Raw genomic sequence first — 17,395 nt, 5'->3', positions numbered from 1 at the left:
AGGTCGTAGCTGGGGACTTGCCGGACACCGTATGCGAGCCACGAATGGCTGCAAGCATACAACCAGGGAAGGAAGCTCAAAACAGAATGCAAAAGGTGTGTCACTCACCGCTTAACTGCCGCCTTGAAGGATTCCCGCGTCGCAGCCGTGAAGGAGGAGCCGCCGTCTCGCCGCTCTACCGCCTCTCCGCCGCCGTGCCGCTACACAGTGCTCGATCGCTCTCTCACTCACTCTCTCTCTCTCTCACACACGCAGGAGAAGGAAACCAAGGAGATAAGGCAAGAGCACTCTTGTATTCACAACACATGAGAATGAGGATTTTAGGGTTACATTTGACTCTTATAGGTGACTTGGCCGTTCACACTTAGGCGCCCATACATGGCCGGCCGATCCTAACCCTTATCCTACTAATATTCAAGGTGCGCCTCTCATCGGCGATCACCCAATCCCTTCATCCTTAACATATGGTGCCGACAAGCCCGGCTCATGACTCAGAATATTTAAATTAATGACGTAAAACATAGTACGTCTCAATGTCCATCTCATAGGTTAACAATAGATCACACTTGGCTATCTATGACGTGGATATCTAACTTGAAATAGACTTGCATTCAATGCTTGTCTACCAAAAAAGAGGCAAAACCCCATGTAAGGATGACTAAGTATGAGTTCAACAAGCAAGCAAGTAATTATGTTTTTATGAGTGCAAAAAGGTTCCAAGTACACACTCCACACAAAGAGTAAAAGTGCAATATCCCAATGAAATATAGGTACTCACACACACACACACACACACAACTCATGCATGCCACTAATCTATATGCATGCTTGGAGATGTTGGAATTATCTCCAAGCCAAAAGGATGCAATGCACAAGAAGGGATGATAGAAGTACCAGCATTCTTACGGTGGCTTGCCAAGATAAGAAACTAGTAAACTAGTCCTTGGTGTGTGCAAGACCCATAGAAGCCTCACCAAATTATGTAGCTTGACTCTAAGGCTTTAACTTCTCTTGAAGACTCAGTCCTTCATTGGGCTGAAATATCGATAAACTCCGTGATGAAGCTTCGTAAGAGTTTGTGCTAGAATAGGTCCATAAAAAGTAGGAAGTGACCTCAACATTCTCACACTACAAACTAATTTCTTACAATTAATATTATAAACCTTACAAGGAATGTTTAAGAATCGAAGGTTTGTATCAATATTCTCAAACAAAAAGTGACCTCAATATTCTCAAACACTACAAACCAATTTCTTATGATAAATATTCCAAACCTTACAATCAATGTTTAAGAATAAAAGGTTTTTAAACTTTCCTAAATCATTAATGTTTTAGCATGCCTTATCTTAAAGTTTGGATAGTGTTAGGACTAGCTACCTTGGGTACAGTAACCATTCGAAAGGGGAGCTTGAGTGTTGTGGTCCTTCTTTTCTCAAATAGCAGGCTTACAATGCAATCCATGGTGGCTAGCCACCACCATAATGCATTCCCTCCCAAGGATGATGCTCTCTTTCAATATACCAGTGGGGGTCACAGAAAACTTACACTACATAGGTTTAGATCCAATTAAAAACTCCACTTCAAAAAAATGATCGACAATCATAGATTGGTTTATCATGGTAATGGTTGTGGGTAGATGGTGTTAGGGGTGGGTGGCCTAATGAGGTCCATGTCTCCGAAGACAACACGTTATGGCTAGCCCCAATGTCACAACCAAGGTGGGCCATACAACTAGGTGGTCTTTTTAGGGGAACTCTAACTCAAGGTGAGCTAGTTCCACTGCCGATTTTGTCTCGAATATGTTGAGCACAAACAAGGATGTGATTTTGGCACCATCGTCCAATCATGCAAACCTTATCCCAAGCTTCTATGGAAGAGTGTCCATGCTCCATGGTTGTAAGAACGTGAATGCAGTTCTCATCGTTGGCAAGCTCCAGGAGGGAAGCTCCAGGAGGGGCTCATATTCCTAGTCCTCATATTTACCATCCAATATCTTGTTATAAGGTCTACAGATGTCATCGACATGGTGTGAGCTTCTAAATTGTATGCTTTGTAAATATTAACTAAAGGCATTCGAGCGGTTGTATCTGAGTCATTTGTGTCCCATGGGATGAGTCTTCCCTCTTTTCAAGTTTATTTTTAAGAAATGGTTACCTTTGCATATGTACATGTAATTAATTTCCAAATCGTAAACCATCCTTGTGTCTCTCATATAAGACCTTTCAAGGATCATGGTGCAGGACTCTCTTCTCTAAAAATATGTCACCATGAATGTGTGATGAAAGCTAAACCCAAAGGTCTTAATCTTTGCATCCTACAGGATGCCTAAAGGTTTGGCTATGTTGTAGTCAGCAAGCTACACCACGAGGCTTGTGTCAACAAGTGGTGGGCTTCCCTACTCTCCCAACAATCCTTCGTGATTATGCTAGCACCAGCACCACCATCCAAGATTGTGTTCATTTCATTGCTTTTGAAGTAGTTCAATGTAGTGTCTCACCCCTTTCATGTGCACTTTTAGTTGTCCTTTCATCTTGTGGGAAGAGCTCTCACTCTCGCAGGGCTCATCCTCCTCCTAATCTTCAAGTATGTAACATTACTTAATGGATAAAACCATTTAAATCAATTTATCATGTGTAATGGCTCCTTTTCCTTGTGAAAATCATAGTTTTTAATTTGTTCGACAAAATTTTATGATCTCAATCTCTTCATGGTGAGCAAAAAAAGTTTTAAAAAATATTAGAAAGAAGAGAACCCATCAAGCCACCTTGGCCTTTGGAGGACACAAAGTGCATTACTCTTAAAATCTTGAATTTTCAAGCTACATGGTGGGCTTGTTCTCTAATGAACTCATTTACCATTAGTTGAAGATCGTGCCCATGCATCGCATGTGTCGTTTTTCAAGATCAAGAATGTATTATATGCATTAGTGAATAGTTGCTCATCTCCATTAACCATGTTGTCATCTTTGTTTACCTTAAAAGGCCTGCTTTTAATGAATTGTTGCTCATCTCCATTAACCATGTTGTCATCTTTGTTTACCTTAAAAGGCCTGCTTTTAATAAATTGTGCTTGTGTTAAACAAATACACATCATGAATTCTATGTCATAATTATCTTTTGTTTGAAATCAAGTCCCTTCTCACCATCACTCTAATCTTTGAGCAACCTAGGTGGAAATATTGCCTTTTTGCTCTCACCTATTGTAGGATATAGTAGTAGAGAGTGGGCAACTTGGTTGGGTCAAACTCTAGTCAAAATTTTGATGGATCCAGTAGCTCGAATTTTATTTTCTTCATTTTGCTAGAATTTTTTGCTTTTGACATCCCTAACAAGACAAGATTGATTCTAGAGTTCATGAGCACATGGTTCTTTACAGTCTCTCTAGTGTAGGATTTTAGAATAGAAAAAGAAATTAATGCATCTCTACACTATCCAATGCATGAAGATAACTCTCTCTCTAGTTATTACCTTGTGTCACTTGAGTTACTACTCACAAGTTTTACCCCCTCTATCTTTGTCAGGAATCTTGTAACCACTAGGAAAAATAATTAATCTTGCAAAGACAAATTAACTTAAACATAGACTTGTAACACATTTAAATGTGAAGTATAGCTTTGCATAAACAAATTGCAATAAATCTTGCAAACCACTAAGAAAAACAATTAATCTTGCAAAGACAAATTAACTTAAACATAGACTTGCAACACATTTAAATGTGAAGCATAGCTTTGCATAAACAAATTGCAATAAATCTTGCAAACCACTAAGAAAAACAATTAATCTTGCAAAGACAATTTAACTTAAAACATAGACATGTAACTAATTTAAATGTGAAGCATAGCTTATCATAAACAAATTACATAAAGAGTGAACATCACCATTGACACAAATTGGGTCAAATCTTTCCCCTCATATGTGTGGTCCCCTTCATCGCCATTGACACATATTCGGTCAAATCTCTCCCCTCATATATGTGCCCCCCTTTATGCATGAGTATTTTAATATTGTACTACAAAAAATAGCCTTGGAGATAATAATAGTGCTACATACAAAATTGGGCTTTTACATGCCAAAAATATCTAAGCACTTAAGCTTATTCACAACAACCAATGTGTAAACCTAAAATGCTAGATCACATGCAAAAAAAATTTCAATGCCCATACACATTCTGGGCAAAAAACACGGCACAAAAGTAATCAAAAAATAATATCCAAGTGTGGAAAAGTACTCACACCAATATGCTCAACAAAATCCACGACACCTAAGTTAGTGAACCCTCATACGATGTGACACCTCAATCGGTGGCCCTCACAACACTCATCACCCATGTGACACCTGAGTCGATAACCTCGCACGCATGTAACACATCAGTCAATATCCTCGCACATACCACCTAATCCATAATCACAATCAAATCATGTTAGTTGACAAGGCACAAACACATTACACCCACAATACATCATCACTAGCATGGCCCTACTATGTATATATCAATAACACTAACACATTAGTAATTTTTTTAGTGAAATCACTCATGATACCAATAAGTTAGCATCACACAATGGCTTCTCAGATGTCTCCAATCATCCTCATAGAGGGTGTCTGCTACTAACATCCCTCTTACTTGGGTTGGCAAGTATCCTTAGTTGTGTGTTTTCTCATATAAGTGGATAATGTTAGGACAAGTGCAAAAAAAACACTCTAGAATGTTTTAATGGATGGTTTTTGAAATTCAAAAGTTATCGAGTGTATGTGTTTCTTGTGCGTGTAGTGGTGTGTTCGTTAACTATGATTTTGTCTATCCCTAATTATTCTTCATCATCAAGCCTCTTCATAAATAGGATGAGTAGGGATGGGTCCTTTAAATGGCCTTAAACTAATGAATTCTCTAATAGGAAGGTAGTCCTAGTCTATAGGCCGTCATTGATTTTAACTAACACACCTAGAAAGGACCATAGAATCTAGATGCCAAGTTGACAACACGATTCTTCTCTACACTTTTGAGTCTTCTCTTTTCGATCCTCAAGGGAACATAATCTCCCGTTTCAAAGGTCATTGGCTTTCTTTTTTTGTTTACTTGCTTGACATATTTTTGTTGAGATTTTCTAATGGATTCCTTGACTTGATCGTGAATATTCTTAAAGTTTTTTGTTGTGAATACATTAGCAAGTCAAAACATGATTACCTAGGTTGTGATAAAACATAAGCTCTAAGAAGATCTAAGATTGTGGTATTGGTCACTTTGGTTTCGAAGATTCAGGGTGAAAAGCAATAGAGAAATCTACATTAGCAAGTCAAAAACATGATTACCTAGGTTATGATAAAACATAAGCTCTAAAAAGGTCTAAGATTGTGGTATTGGTCACTTTGATTTGGCAGATTCATGTGGTGAAAAGCAGTAGAGAAATCTAAACTTGTACCCAAATTTCCAAATAATGTTGTCCAAAAATCACTACAAAATTTAGAATCTCTATCTGAAACAACTTTTGGTAAACCATGATGAGCAAAGATTTTCTTTCAAAACAAATGTGTAGCTTGATTAGCAATGAATGTCTTTTTACATGCAATGAAATGTGCTTGTTTACTAAATCTATCAACAATGGTCATTAGTGTTACAACAATGTCATTTTACATGCAATGAAATGTGCTTGCTTACTAAATCTATCAAGAATGGTCATTAGTGTTACAACTCCATGATTTTGCTAAACGTTCCTTTATGGTTATTATTGATGCTAGTGGTTCAAGCATAGGAGCTATTTTAATGCAATATGGACATCCCATAGCTTATGAGAGTAGAAAACTTAGACCCTGTGAGACCAAATATAGTACTTATGACAAGGAATACATGCATTAAAATTTTGGAAACATTATTTAATGGGTTCTAAGTTTATCATTAAGCGTAATCAGTAGAGTATTAGACGTCTACTTCCCAACCTCACATCTGACCCCAACACACATTAAATGGGCTAAATTTGGAAAAGAGAATGTAGTAGTTGATGCACTTAGTCATAGGCCCAATATTTGAAATATTATAACTGTGGAAACTTTGTAGACATTTGGACCAAAATGAGAGATAGTGGTTGGACTCCACATTCATAATATTCTTATCATGATGGATATCTATTTTTCTATAAGAGATTATGCATAACCATACCTTTTAGACAATATGTCATGGAAGAATTACACCAACCCCTCCATATGATGTTGGACATAGAGGAGTGTCCTCTACTTTACAGACCATAGCTCAAGACTTTTATTAGCCAATGATGAAAAGAGACATAGCTAGATTTGTAACTAAGTGTATTGTTTGTAAAAAAATTAAAGGCTATAAGGGAAAAACTCAAGGATTGCTTTGCCATTTTCCATTCCAAATGAGCCGTGGGAGTAAATTTCTATGGATTTTATTACAGGTTTTCCTCTTACAGCAGCTAGTCAGAATGATATGATATGGACCATTGATGATAAATTTAGTAAGCACATTTCCTTTTATGTAAAAAGACACTCATTTGCTAATCAAGATGCACATCTATTTTTAAAGCAAATCTTTAGTCATCACCAGTTTACCAAAACTCATTAAGTGCTTCTTTTAAAGCATTAAAATATTTTTCTTGTTTCCAAGTCCATTCATACTTGTTCACTTTTTAAGAAGAAATTTCAAATGATGAGTAAGATATGTAAAATATTTCACAAATCTTAGATCTAGGAGAAATTATTATGATCTCAATCTTTTAAGGGTTCACTCAAATACCATTGGCAAAAACTATGTGGCCTAAGTATTCAATCTATGTCTGGAAGAAAGAACTCTTCTCAGGATTAAGATAAAGTTGATTCTCCTTCAAAAGATCAAATATCATCTCTAGATGTTTCTTATGCTCGGCACAAGAATATTATCAAAGAATACTACTACGAAGGTTTGATATTGAAGAAAGATGCGATTCATCATATGACTAAAGTGAGATCAAAAGGCATCACTAAATGGGATGGCAAGCTTATTACCCAAAATACTAGCTCACATGTGCTTAAAAATAATAAACGCATATCTACATCATGGGTAGATAAAATAATATGTGCAAACATTGCACAAGACCAACCAAAAAATAATGTTCAAGTACGAAGCACCTTAGTCGGTGACCCTCATATAGTGTGACACCTTGATTAGTGGCCCTCGCACCGATAATCACCCGTGCGATACCTTAGTCGTTCGGTAACCTCGCACACATGCAATACCTGAGTTTTTGTTCAAACGGGGCAATCTAGTTAGGCATGCTACTTTTTGTTCAAATAGTTGTACATTTATCACTTAAGATTTAAGTAAAAATATACTTTTGCATCAATTGTAGGTGTAATCTTGTTCAAATCAATAAAATAATAAACTAGCTTTTGATTATCTTATTAATGTGTTTTTTTAAAAAATTGACATGTTAATGAACTAAACTTAACTTATTCATCAATAACACAATACTTGTGAAAGTTTAATTGATGAAATTTATTTCAACAAGTCAAATCTATGAAAGGAAAATTGTTGTTATATATTCAACTAGGCATACTTTTACTTTTTAATTCTCAAGTTAATAAAAGAAGCAAATATATTTGACTAATGTTTTGATTTTAATTAGCTTATAATCATATAATAACATCTATTACATGTTAACCATGGAAAACCAAGGCACAAGGAGAGGAGAGAAAAAAGAAATCTTGGATTTCTAAAAAATAAGAGGAAAAAATCACTTTGATTGACCCTTTGTATTCCGGCTTCAATTCTTGCATTTAGCTTCTTAACTACTGCAACAACGCGCGGGTTGAGTACTAGTTTTTTTAAAACACACTTAAATGGCATTTTCCAACTTGTTTTATTTGTTTTCACAAATTTTTTTTTAAAAATGGCCACACATATTTTACTTCATAAGGTTTCAGGTTGCTTGTAAAGAGAATCAGAGGGGGTTGCGAGAGAGGTGAGCTTATTTTGGATCTTGATGGCATTTCAGTTGTCCATCCGGCAAGCTGTGCGACAGGGCTCCCGAGCCTTCTCTCCTCTTCTGGGATCCTCCACCCCAGGTAAACACTCCCGCCTTCATTGTTTCTCCTGTGATTTGAATCAACACAGTAAACCCATCACTCTGCATTTTTGTGGGTCGCCTTCCTTCTCTTGCCCTTCGCTTAGATTTGGGCGCTTTGAATCTTGGCCTCCTGCCTTCATAAATTTGGCCTGCGGGGCACTCTGTGACAGGGGGCTTAACCCTTCATTAATTCGCTAATTGCTGTTTTTGAAAGTTATTTGTTTGCATAAAAGAGTGTTTCTTTATCACATTATTCCCCATTTTGGTTAGCTGTAACATACAATAGAGTACACTTTTACATGCACATAGTACACTTTTACATGCACATTCCCCATTTTTGATTAGCTGTAACATACAAAAGAGTACACTTTTACATGCACCATGATGCATCTTGTTCCTAGCCTAGACAGGGAAAACCTTTTGTTACTGGTGGTGAAAAATCTAGCAGGTAATGTGGTGGAATCCCGGACACTTGCGTTGACCGCTCATATAAACACCTCATGCCAGACTGTCAGAGGGCTGGGTTTCTGCAACTAAATGTTCAGGTATCTTTGTCCAGGTCATACAAGGAGTCTTATTTCCCAGCAAGAGCAGGTTTCATCTACCTGCAGCCTGCCTGCTGTATGAATAGCTACGTATTGCTGTATGGACATTGTGACCTGCTGCTGAGAATCCTGTTCATGTCATACCTGATTCTAGTCACATGAACAGACTTGATCCCACTATAGCTTGCTGCCTTTTTTAAAGAAGAGACACCCCTACAAAATAACTGGCATGCTGACTTGGACGTAGTTGGCTGCAAGTGGCGCTACTTGCATCCATGTGTGAGCCGATCATGGAAGGCTGCATGCCACTCATACGGGTTTAATTGCTCACAAGTCCTACCATTTGAGATTGGAAATCGATGCTTCACCCTTGTCATTGTGAGATGACCTTGTATGGGCATGGAAGCTGTGTGGAGACATACGGTCTCGTGTTTAGTCTATTATAATTCCTGCTGGATGATGTGGTTGGTTCGGTCTATCTGGACTAGTTGTAGGGTCGGCGTGTTTAGTCTATTATAATTCCAGTTGGGTGATGTGGTTGGTTCGGTCTATCTAGACTAATTGTAGGATGGCCGACCAAGATCTACGATACGGCTAACCTTGGGTACTATTTATAGACAGGTTCGATAGCCTTCTCAGTCACATTGAGAGCATGAAGTTTAGATCTATCTTCACTAGGTTGTGTGTCCTTTCTGGTACATGACATCCTCTGTCGAGGGTCTACCTAGATCACCATCAAAGCTCCTTGTTGGAGCACACGGGCTATCAAATTAGGAAACCAAGGATTAGTCTCGGGAAAGAAGATCATGGAAGTGTTCAGGGACAGGGCATGAAGGTCAAAACGCAGCCGTCTGCTTGTGGAGGTGGAGGTGGAGGTGGCGCAGCCTGAGGAGGAGGAGGCGCACAAACGTCTGAGGGTGAGCAGAAGGGTGGTCGCCTCTTTTGTAGGTGTTGGAGAGGAGATACTTGACCACAGTTGGCCGGCTCTCCACGCTTGCATGGGGGCGGCGAGCTTCAAAGTGTGGTGGGGGTAGGTGGCCATGCACCCACCCCCACACACTTAAAGTGTTAATTGTGGGGTTTTGGCCCACCCGTGGGTGCCCACTTTTAAATGAATGTGAACTTACCACCTTATAAAATGAAAGGTTAGAATTAAAGCTATTAAACCAACAAGTGCAATACACTTACCACCTGTTCACACGCAACAAAACTCGTCAGAAGATAGAGCAAACTTCACGACTCACTGGCAGGCGTCCCCGCTCAGTAAGTGGCACGTCAAACAGGCAAACACAAAAATACAAGTCATGCGAAAACAGTTTCAAACATGCCAAACATGAGTGCATGTGCAAATAGTATCATGGACATATCTCCCGTTCATGGAACAAGTACAAAACATCTGTCGGCACAAAAATGGCACGACAGAAAACATAAATCCCGGTCTTCCTATGGAGTGACAGTCTCATAGGTAAAACACAGTTCCAGGCACGAGCCTCCCTATGGAGTGACAGTCCCATAGGCAAGACACGGCACAAATACTGGCTCTTCTATGGTGTGACAACCCATGGATAGAACACAATCCAGGTCATACACGGGTGGCACCAGTCTGGTTCCCGACCATACGACACCATCCTGCTAACACGGGTGGCACCAGTCTGGCTCCCGTCCATGTTATGCAAAAATATTGGCCCCTTCACATGAGACACTGGTCTGGCCTCAAGTGAACGAGACACAAATCTTCAGATGGCCACCCGCATCTTAGACGCATCCACTGCACTACTTGCAGCACTATAAGCACATGCATATCTAAATGCTTTTATATGCCTTATCTAATGCATCTATGGATTGACTTTGACATGCCCTAACCTCATATGACTTTACATGCTTTGTTCTCCAAGTGGGTTAAGGGACTGACTTGACATATAAGATTGGGAGATTGACATACGTAGCTCTTGCCTGACATGTCTTGGATTGGGGCTCACAATGGGGTCACGGGATACGACAAATGCTCCTGAATGGATACTAATGGTGTACAATGTTACGTTGAATGATGAGCCAGTGTGTCACATAGCATCTTAGTGCAGGGTGCGAGTCACAATAAAAGCATTGTCCAGTAGCCATTGTGGCGTGACGTTCTTAGGAAAAATTTGCAGGCTCCTTACGCTTTGATACTAATTGCAAAACACTTGTGCCTATGTGCTAGGGTTTCCCAAGATAGAAAGAAGAGTGAGGCAAAATCACACATACAACACACAAGAGTTCTAAACTGCTGCTCAGTATTATATACAAGAAAGAAGTAATACAACTGAAATTCAAGTACAAGATGTGGTTGAGAATGAAGATGTCAAATCACAACCCTGTGACCTACTGCACACTCCTAGCTAACACTTGCCTACAGAGAAATGCTTTGTGAAGTCCAACACTTGGGAAAGCAAATGAATATGATGATTTGGCTACCCACGTATATATATGCATCAATGCTCCTAGTCGGCCAATAGTATTGTTGTTGGCCACTTGTAACTGACTGCCATGTCATCAGTGCCATGTCACCGCCATGTAATTACTGCCATGTGTCACCTGCATTGTCCAACTCTGCCTGACGGGTGCTATTTGATGTCTGGTTTTGCTGTGCATACTCGTAGGTGTGTCACAGGGGTTGCCACAATAGCCGGGCTTCATCATGTGGGTAGGAGTGGTTGGGGACTAGGTGCTTGGTCACGGAGTTGTGCACCGCTCTACATTAGGAAGATGATGCTGGCCTTGTGGTGTGTGCTGACCTACCCTGAATTGCAGCAATGGAGGCGTGCCAGGTTCCCCTGACCACCTAGGGTCTGGCCACCGTTGGGAGACAATTAGCAGCCTCGTTGTCTGGAATCTGGGAGCCTTCTTGTTCAGAGGTGCATATGGAATCAAATGGTGTTGAAGGTCTGGAGTGTGGCTTTCCCCTCCCCTTAGCGTGTAATCTCCCTTGCAGAGTGGGCAGCTCTGGGCTTCCCTCTCTTTTCAGTATTTGGCCTCAGCAGAGGGTTATTAGTCTTAGTCTCTTTCACTATTAGATTCTTTTTAGGGGGGAAAGGCATATGCAGCAGTACCACCAGATTACAGTGGATGGTGTAGTTGCGTTTGATGTGCCTAGCACATGCAATCCTGCCTTCTTGCGGTTAACCGTTTGCTTGTTAAAGGGTAAGTCAACATTTAAAAAAAGAAAGAAACAAAACACATCATTATCTGCAGAGAGACCGGCTAACTCTTTCAATCTCTACTTGTACTATTTAAGCAACTACTTTGTCCTCTGTGGCAGCCTTACGTTTGACATGATAATCACAGTTGCCCTTGTTGAGACAAACATGGATAGTCATTAGTTCGGTGATGCTCTGATTCCCTTACATGAGGCAAATGCCTCCACACCTTGTCGCTTGTATTGCCCAGCAGGTGCTCATGCACATGTTTAGCTAGATGCATTCAGGATCCTCTCCCCCAAAATTTGAGTAAGAGATTTAGATGTGTGTAGCATTAGAAATTTGCCAAGTGTTTTGTTACTGTCCATGACATGGCTTGGTTTTTTGCAGCATGCTTTCAGCTGTGCCGGACATTTGTTCAATTGAAGACCAAGCTGAATGTGGCTGATAACTCGGGTGCCAAGATTGTTGAGTGTATCAAGGTGATGAACAAAACTCGTCTGGCTCGCCTTGGAGATACAATCATTGCCTCTGTAAAAGAAGTTTTGGGTCGTGGAAAAGTGAAGAAAGGAGAGGTGGTGTACTGTGTGGTGGTTCGTGCACGAATGCCTCGCTCTCGTTGTGATGGAAGTGAGGTAAGATTTGATGATAATGCGGCGGTCATAATCAACAAGCAAGGGGAACCTGTGGGGACACGCATTATGGGCCCTGTTTGTCACGAGCTTCGGCGAAGAAAGATGGTTAAAGTCTTGTCCTTGGCAGAACATGTTGCCTGAGTGCATCTATTTTGCAATTTTGAGTTTTGGATATAAGATGTCAGTATGATACGTAGTTAACTGTGGTTGTGCTGAAGAACAGTATACCTTGTCTGCAAAGTAGGTTTATAATCCCTTGGGGTAAACGGACATACATTTAAATAGGCCTTGGAAGTCAATTAATCTCTTTAGCTCTGGCACTTGAGTAATGCACATTGTTTTTTTACTTGCTACCTTGTGCCATGCTGTTAAGAAGTGCCCATATAATTGCACAAGAAGAGCTTAGTTTGAACCAGGTTGCAGGGGATAAAGCAAGCCACACGACGGGGTGACGTAGGCTTTCCACGTGGGGTAAATAAGTCCCACATATCTAACAGGGGCAGTCACAATGGGCTATCTAATGTGAACTTCATGGGTTCATTTCTCATCCCACATGGTGTCTTTTAAAGGGTAATTCCTCATGGCTGGGCGGTCCTTATGGGCTTGCAGGGGCGTTGTGAATGGGTGGTGGCCAGAGTAGGGTCGTGGTACATGACCTGGTTTTCCACACAGGTGACAAGGGGCCATTTTCCATGCACTTAGATTTTCTCTGTGGTTAGCATTCAGTTGTAACTCAACAATAAGGAAATCCTATGTGTCCAACTTGCAACCACTCGATTTGTGGGCGATTTTGTCCTGTTATTCATTAGTTATTCTGCAAGCTGCAAGCTGCAACCTGTTCCGAGATTTTAGCATCTTGGAAACAGGCCTATAGTAGAGCTCCTAGTGTTGTATCACGTTAGTGTTATTTGAAGAAGTCAAATCTTGAAACATGATTGATGTTTTCCTTTTTATTGGTTTGAAAAATATCTATTACGATGAAGTTTGTCTCCTCTTAATGAGGCATTGCCTGCTTCCACATAAAGCCTATAGTACACTTTTTTATATGCATTATATTTTAAATAGAAGAACAAATAGGGCAATATCACAAGAGCATCACAACTAAATATACAATGAGTACTTACATATATCACATCCATATAAAGCCCAACCAACATGTTTTTTTTCATTCAAAGAGTCATGGAAATGAGTTTGATGTGTAAACAACTCGAAATCTTAACGCTAAAGATGTGGAATTATTTGGATTGTTAAACAAATGTTACTTGGAGCTTTTGCTCCTTATATGGGTATGGTTGGTAGGATTGATCATGGCATAGTGGGAAGGATAGAACTAGACATGACATATGCCAACTGGCGTGTAGTTCAGTTGGTAGAACAGCTGGATTCGATGATGAGAACCCAAGTTCTATGCCTCGGGACTACATGATGGACGGCATACACGGCATGCACATATCCACCTTCCCAACAAAAAAAGGAAAAAAGAACTAGACATGACACTAGTGGGGCTTTTTGTCATGATGAGCACACCAATGTGTGATGTTGCGCATGCACCGCTCATGGCATTGGTAGGAGTCAACCTAGCTATTCTAGGTGCCCAACCATTGTTACGTGTGCTTGCATGCTGGCATTGGATTTGGGCTGGGTGTGTGCGTGCACACTCCAATGGCATATTGATTTGGGTTGGGTGAAAACAAGAGCTCAAATGGGGTGCCCCATCGGCAACCCTAGGTGCCCCCTAGGCAATATGGAGCCCGTGCAACCCTAGTAGGTAGCTATTTTTGGAGAAGAGGCCATTATATATGTTTCGTTGCTCAATTCTGATATATGGATTGAGGAGCATTTGGAAGTGTGATCATAGGACATGCCAACCTTCTTCATGTCAATTTGAATATACTGAACACTTCATCTTCAAGTTAAATTCATGATGGTGACTTAAGCTAATTGTGGTTGTGTCTTGCTATGTGTATGTATTTGATGCCGAGGAGAACTCTTCGTAGTATCCCTGGTGGCATGTGCATAGGGTGATGTCCCATGGATTGTGTCATACATAAGTAGTTGGATATTAAGCTAGACAATTATCTGTTGTGTATGGATAAAAACAGCACCGAAGTCTTATAGAGGAGGGCTCATAAATCAACGTTGAGTATGCTTGATTTAGACTAGCCTTGAGGTGGGTCTAACACTAGTTTAGTATGAGTATGCTTGGATTTAGACTAGCCTTGAGGTGGGTATAACACTAGTTTGGTAATAGGACAGGAAAGTGTCCATGGAACACATGTATAGTGAAAATCAAAGGTTTCTTTTTTTCATATCATTAGGTACATAGCAGCGAAGGAAAATTAGGATTTTTTTTCGGATCACATTGGTTACCTCTAGGCTTTTCAATTTCATAAGAACTCATAGACTAAATTATAATTGTAATGCAGAGCTATTTGGACTATATTTGGATTAAAGGCTTTAATTAGCTAATTTCTCATTACTTTTCAAAGTTTTTGGATATGCATTGCTTTACAAACATGTATATGGTGTAATACAATCCATTGTAGGCACAAAAATCAATTAGAACTCTATAATTTAGGTCATAAGAAAAATTATACCGTATTTAGTTGTCTCAAAATTTTTTAACTTTGAGGATTTTTATAGCTAATTAAACAATCATTGACTAGGACTAAATTTTGTGCACATGTTCTGTACAATGTTATGCTTTCGAGGTGTATTTTGTGAGCCAATCACATATACACCTATCCTTTTACGCACTTTGTTTTAAACGAAAGTTTACAAATTTTGAATCATATTCATGTAGTTAAGAATAAGAGATTACGTCACACATTTTTTAAAAATCTCATAAGGCTTTGAGTGGAATATCTAGTCATTTTATATAATAATAAACATGATTTTCACAAGTTCCTCACAAGATCATCAAAATATACACAAGGGTTCATATACGTTGTTTTATTATCAATGCAGTTTTGAAAGTTGAGACCATTATCTTATTTTTAAAACTAAATTGAAATGTTTAGATATGTATTCTTGACCAATTACTTTAGTGGAGACATTGATTTATTAGTATAACTAAAGTAAATCACCATATAAAAGCTCACACTATTGTCATATTTTGGGTGTCAAAGACTCAACAACTAAAAAGAGATTCTAAGAAGGAAATTTAATTGAATTACTTATTAATGTTATAATTTTTTCAATCATGAAAAATCTATCTCTCATCCCTCAAATCTAATCTATGTAAGATTTGGGAAAAATTTAGAAGTTGAGATTATTTTTTTCTTTTATGTAAAAACCTACTTTGTAAATTCGTAATCTTTTGGATTATAATGTTGGATACACCTCTACTTATGGTGATTTATCAATTATATTTAAGGTGATTTTTATCATTTTAATAATTTTCTAAGGTTTGCCACATTCATGAAGACATGCCTTAGAAAAGAAATGTTAAAATACCACTCTCATTCACAAGATATGAATGTTTTAGCAAACTCTTGAAAAGACATATTTATGTCCTATCGAGCTACCAAACTAGTGCTAAGGTTGCCAAGTTGTGTAGATTGGTACCATCCGTGGTATGATATGCACATGGTGGTGGTCTGAGTGTGAGGTGGTCTTGTGAATTGAAGGTCTTATGCTATGGTGGTGTAGGTGGATGTCTCTCTCTCCCTAGCTCGGGGGGATGATTCAATGTATTGAGTCTATTGTTTGGAGCTAAGTCCATGTCTACTACTTTCCCTGTGTGCTCTATGGCGATGTGCTCTTGGAAAAGCCTTTGCCACGTGTGAGTTCAAGATTGGTGCTTCACTCATATGCTCTTGGAAAAGCCTTTGCCACGTGTGAGTTCAAGATTGGTGCTTCACTCATATGCTCTATCTTTAATCTTTAATTAAGGTTTTATCAAAATGAGTGTTCTCATGGGAGCCAATGGTTGGTACCATTTAGGTCAGCCACCATTGATAGGTGGAGCCACCCTATGGGCTTGTGTGGCTTACCTCAAGAGGGTTAGGTAGTGTAGATTAGGAGGCCATTCATGGTATGGGACACGCATGGTGGTGGTCTGACTGTGAGGTGTTCTCATGATATAGTGTTCTCATGATATAAAGTTCTCATGACTATAAGGTGTTCTCATGATATGAAGTTCTCGTGCTAAGGTCATGCTAAGGTCATGCTAAGGTGGTTCATGTGTCCATCTCTTCCAAGCTCGTGTTTAGTGTACCAAGTCTATGATTGGGAGGTAAGTTTTTCTACTACTTTTCTTAGGTTTTTGTTAGTGTTCTATACATAGATGATCATTATGGGATACCAGCGCGGGGGTGTTACATTATACACAGTGATCTCTCAATTTAAGTACTGTTATACTATAAAACACTTTTAAATTGAAAAGACTTGTACCTACTATGAAAAGAAAATTGTTCACATTTATACTTTCTTTTTTTTAAATATTAATAAAAAAGACCTATTATTTCTAGGAGCAGTGTGTTACTTTGTGACCCATTGAGGAGTGTTCACCTCAAACTCATTAGTGTTTAATACTATCATAATTGTAGTAATGTACATATACACATAGTGCATACTAGGAATGATGGAAAAATATTTTGAAATCTCATATAATAATTACTTTTACATGTCAAAAAATGCAATCACACTCTCACATTCTTTTTATATGAAGATGCTCAATTATCTTTCCACAAATATCACAAATCAATGATAATGGTGCTTCTATCATATCTAGTATGATAATGGTGTTTCTGTCATATCTAGTTAAAAATCAATGAGAATGGTGCTTCTATCATATCTAGTTGAAAATCAATGATAATGGTGCTTTTTTCATATCTAGTTGAAGCAAATACACATTGCCAACAAGAGCAATGCGTATTGCAAGCTAGAGGGAGGAAGAGAAACCTAAGCCTAACTTAGATGGAATTCTACTCAAAGACAAGTGCTCTCTATTAGAAGCTTTTTGCCAAGTTTAATTAAAAA

The 17,395-nt window shown here is 39.0% G+C and overlaps 1 protein-coding gene across 1 annotated transcript; it reads left to right on the top strand.

Moving 5' to 3' along the window:
* The first annotated feature begins 7,885 nt into the window (after positions 1 to 7,885).
* Positions 7,886 to 12,765, top strand: LOC147607418 (uncharacterized). The gene is made up of 2 exons (XM_086790525.1): positions 7,886 to 8,054; positions 12,168 to 12,765. Exons 1-2 carry the CDS (start codon positions 7,973 to 7,975, stop codon positions 12,551 to 12,553), a joined length of 468 nt encoding a protein of 155 aa, XP_086646651.1. The 5' UTR covers positions 7,886 to 7,972; the 3' UTR covers positions 12,554 to 12,765.
* Positions 12,766 to 17,395: the final 4,630 nt, after the last annotated feature.

The sequence above is a fragment of the Cibotium barometz genome, chromosome 55 (genome assembly GCF_041138505.1).
Source record: "Cibotium barometz isolate CiBa-2024 chromosome 55, ASM4113850v1, whole genome shotgun sequence".
NCBI classification, from domain to species: domain Eukaryota; kingdom Viridiplantae; phylum Streptophyta; class Polypodiopsida; order Cyatheales; family Cibotiaceae; genus Cibotium; species Cibotium barometz.
This window is presented reverse-complemented; position numbering and strand designations above follow the sequence as displayed.

Coding starts and splice junctions, on each gene's coding strand:
- LOC147607418 (XM_086790525.1), top strand. CDS start 7,973: ATGGCATTTCAGTTGTCCATCCGGCAAGCTGTGCGACAGGGCTCCCGA. Junction 8,055..12,167: donor TCTGGGATCCTCCACCCCAG/GTAAACACTCCC, acceptor GGTTTTTTGCAG/CATGCTTTCAGCTGTGCCGG.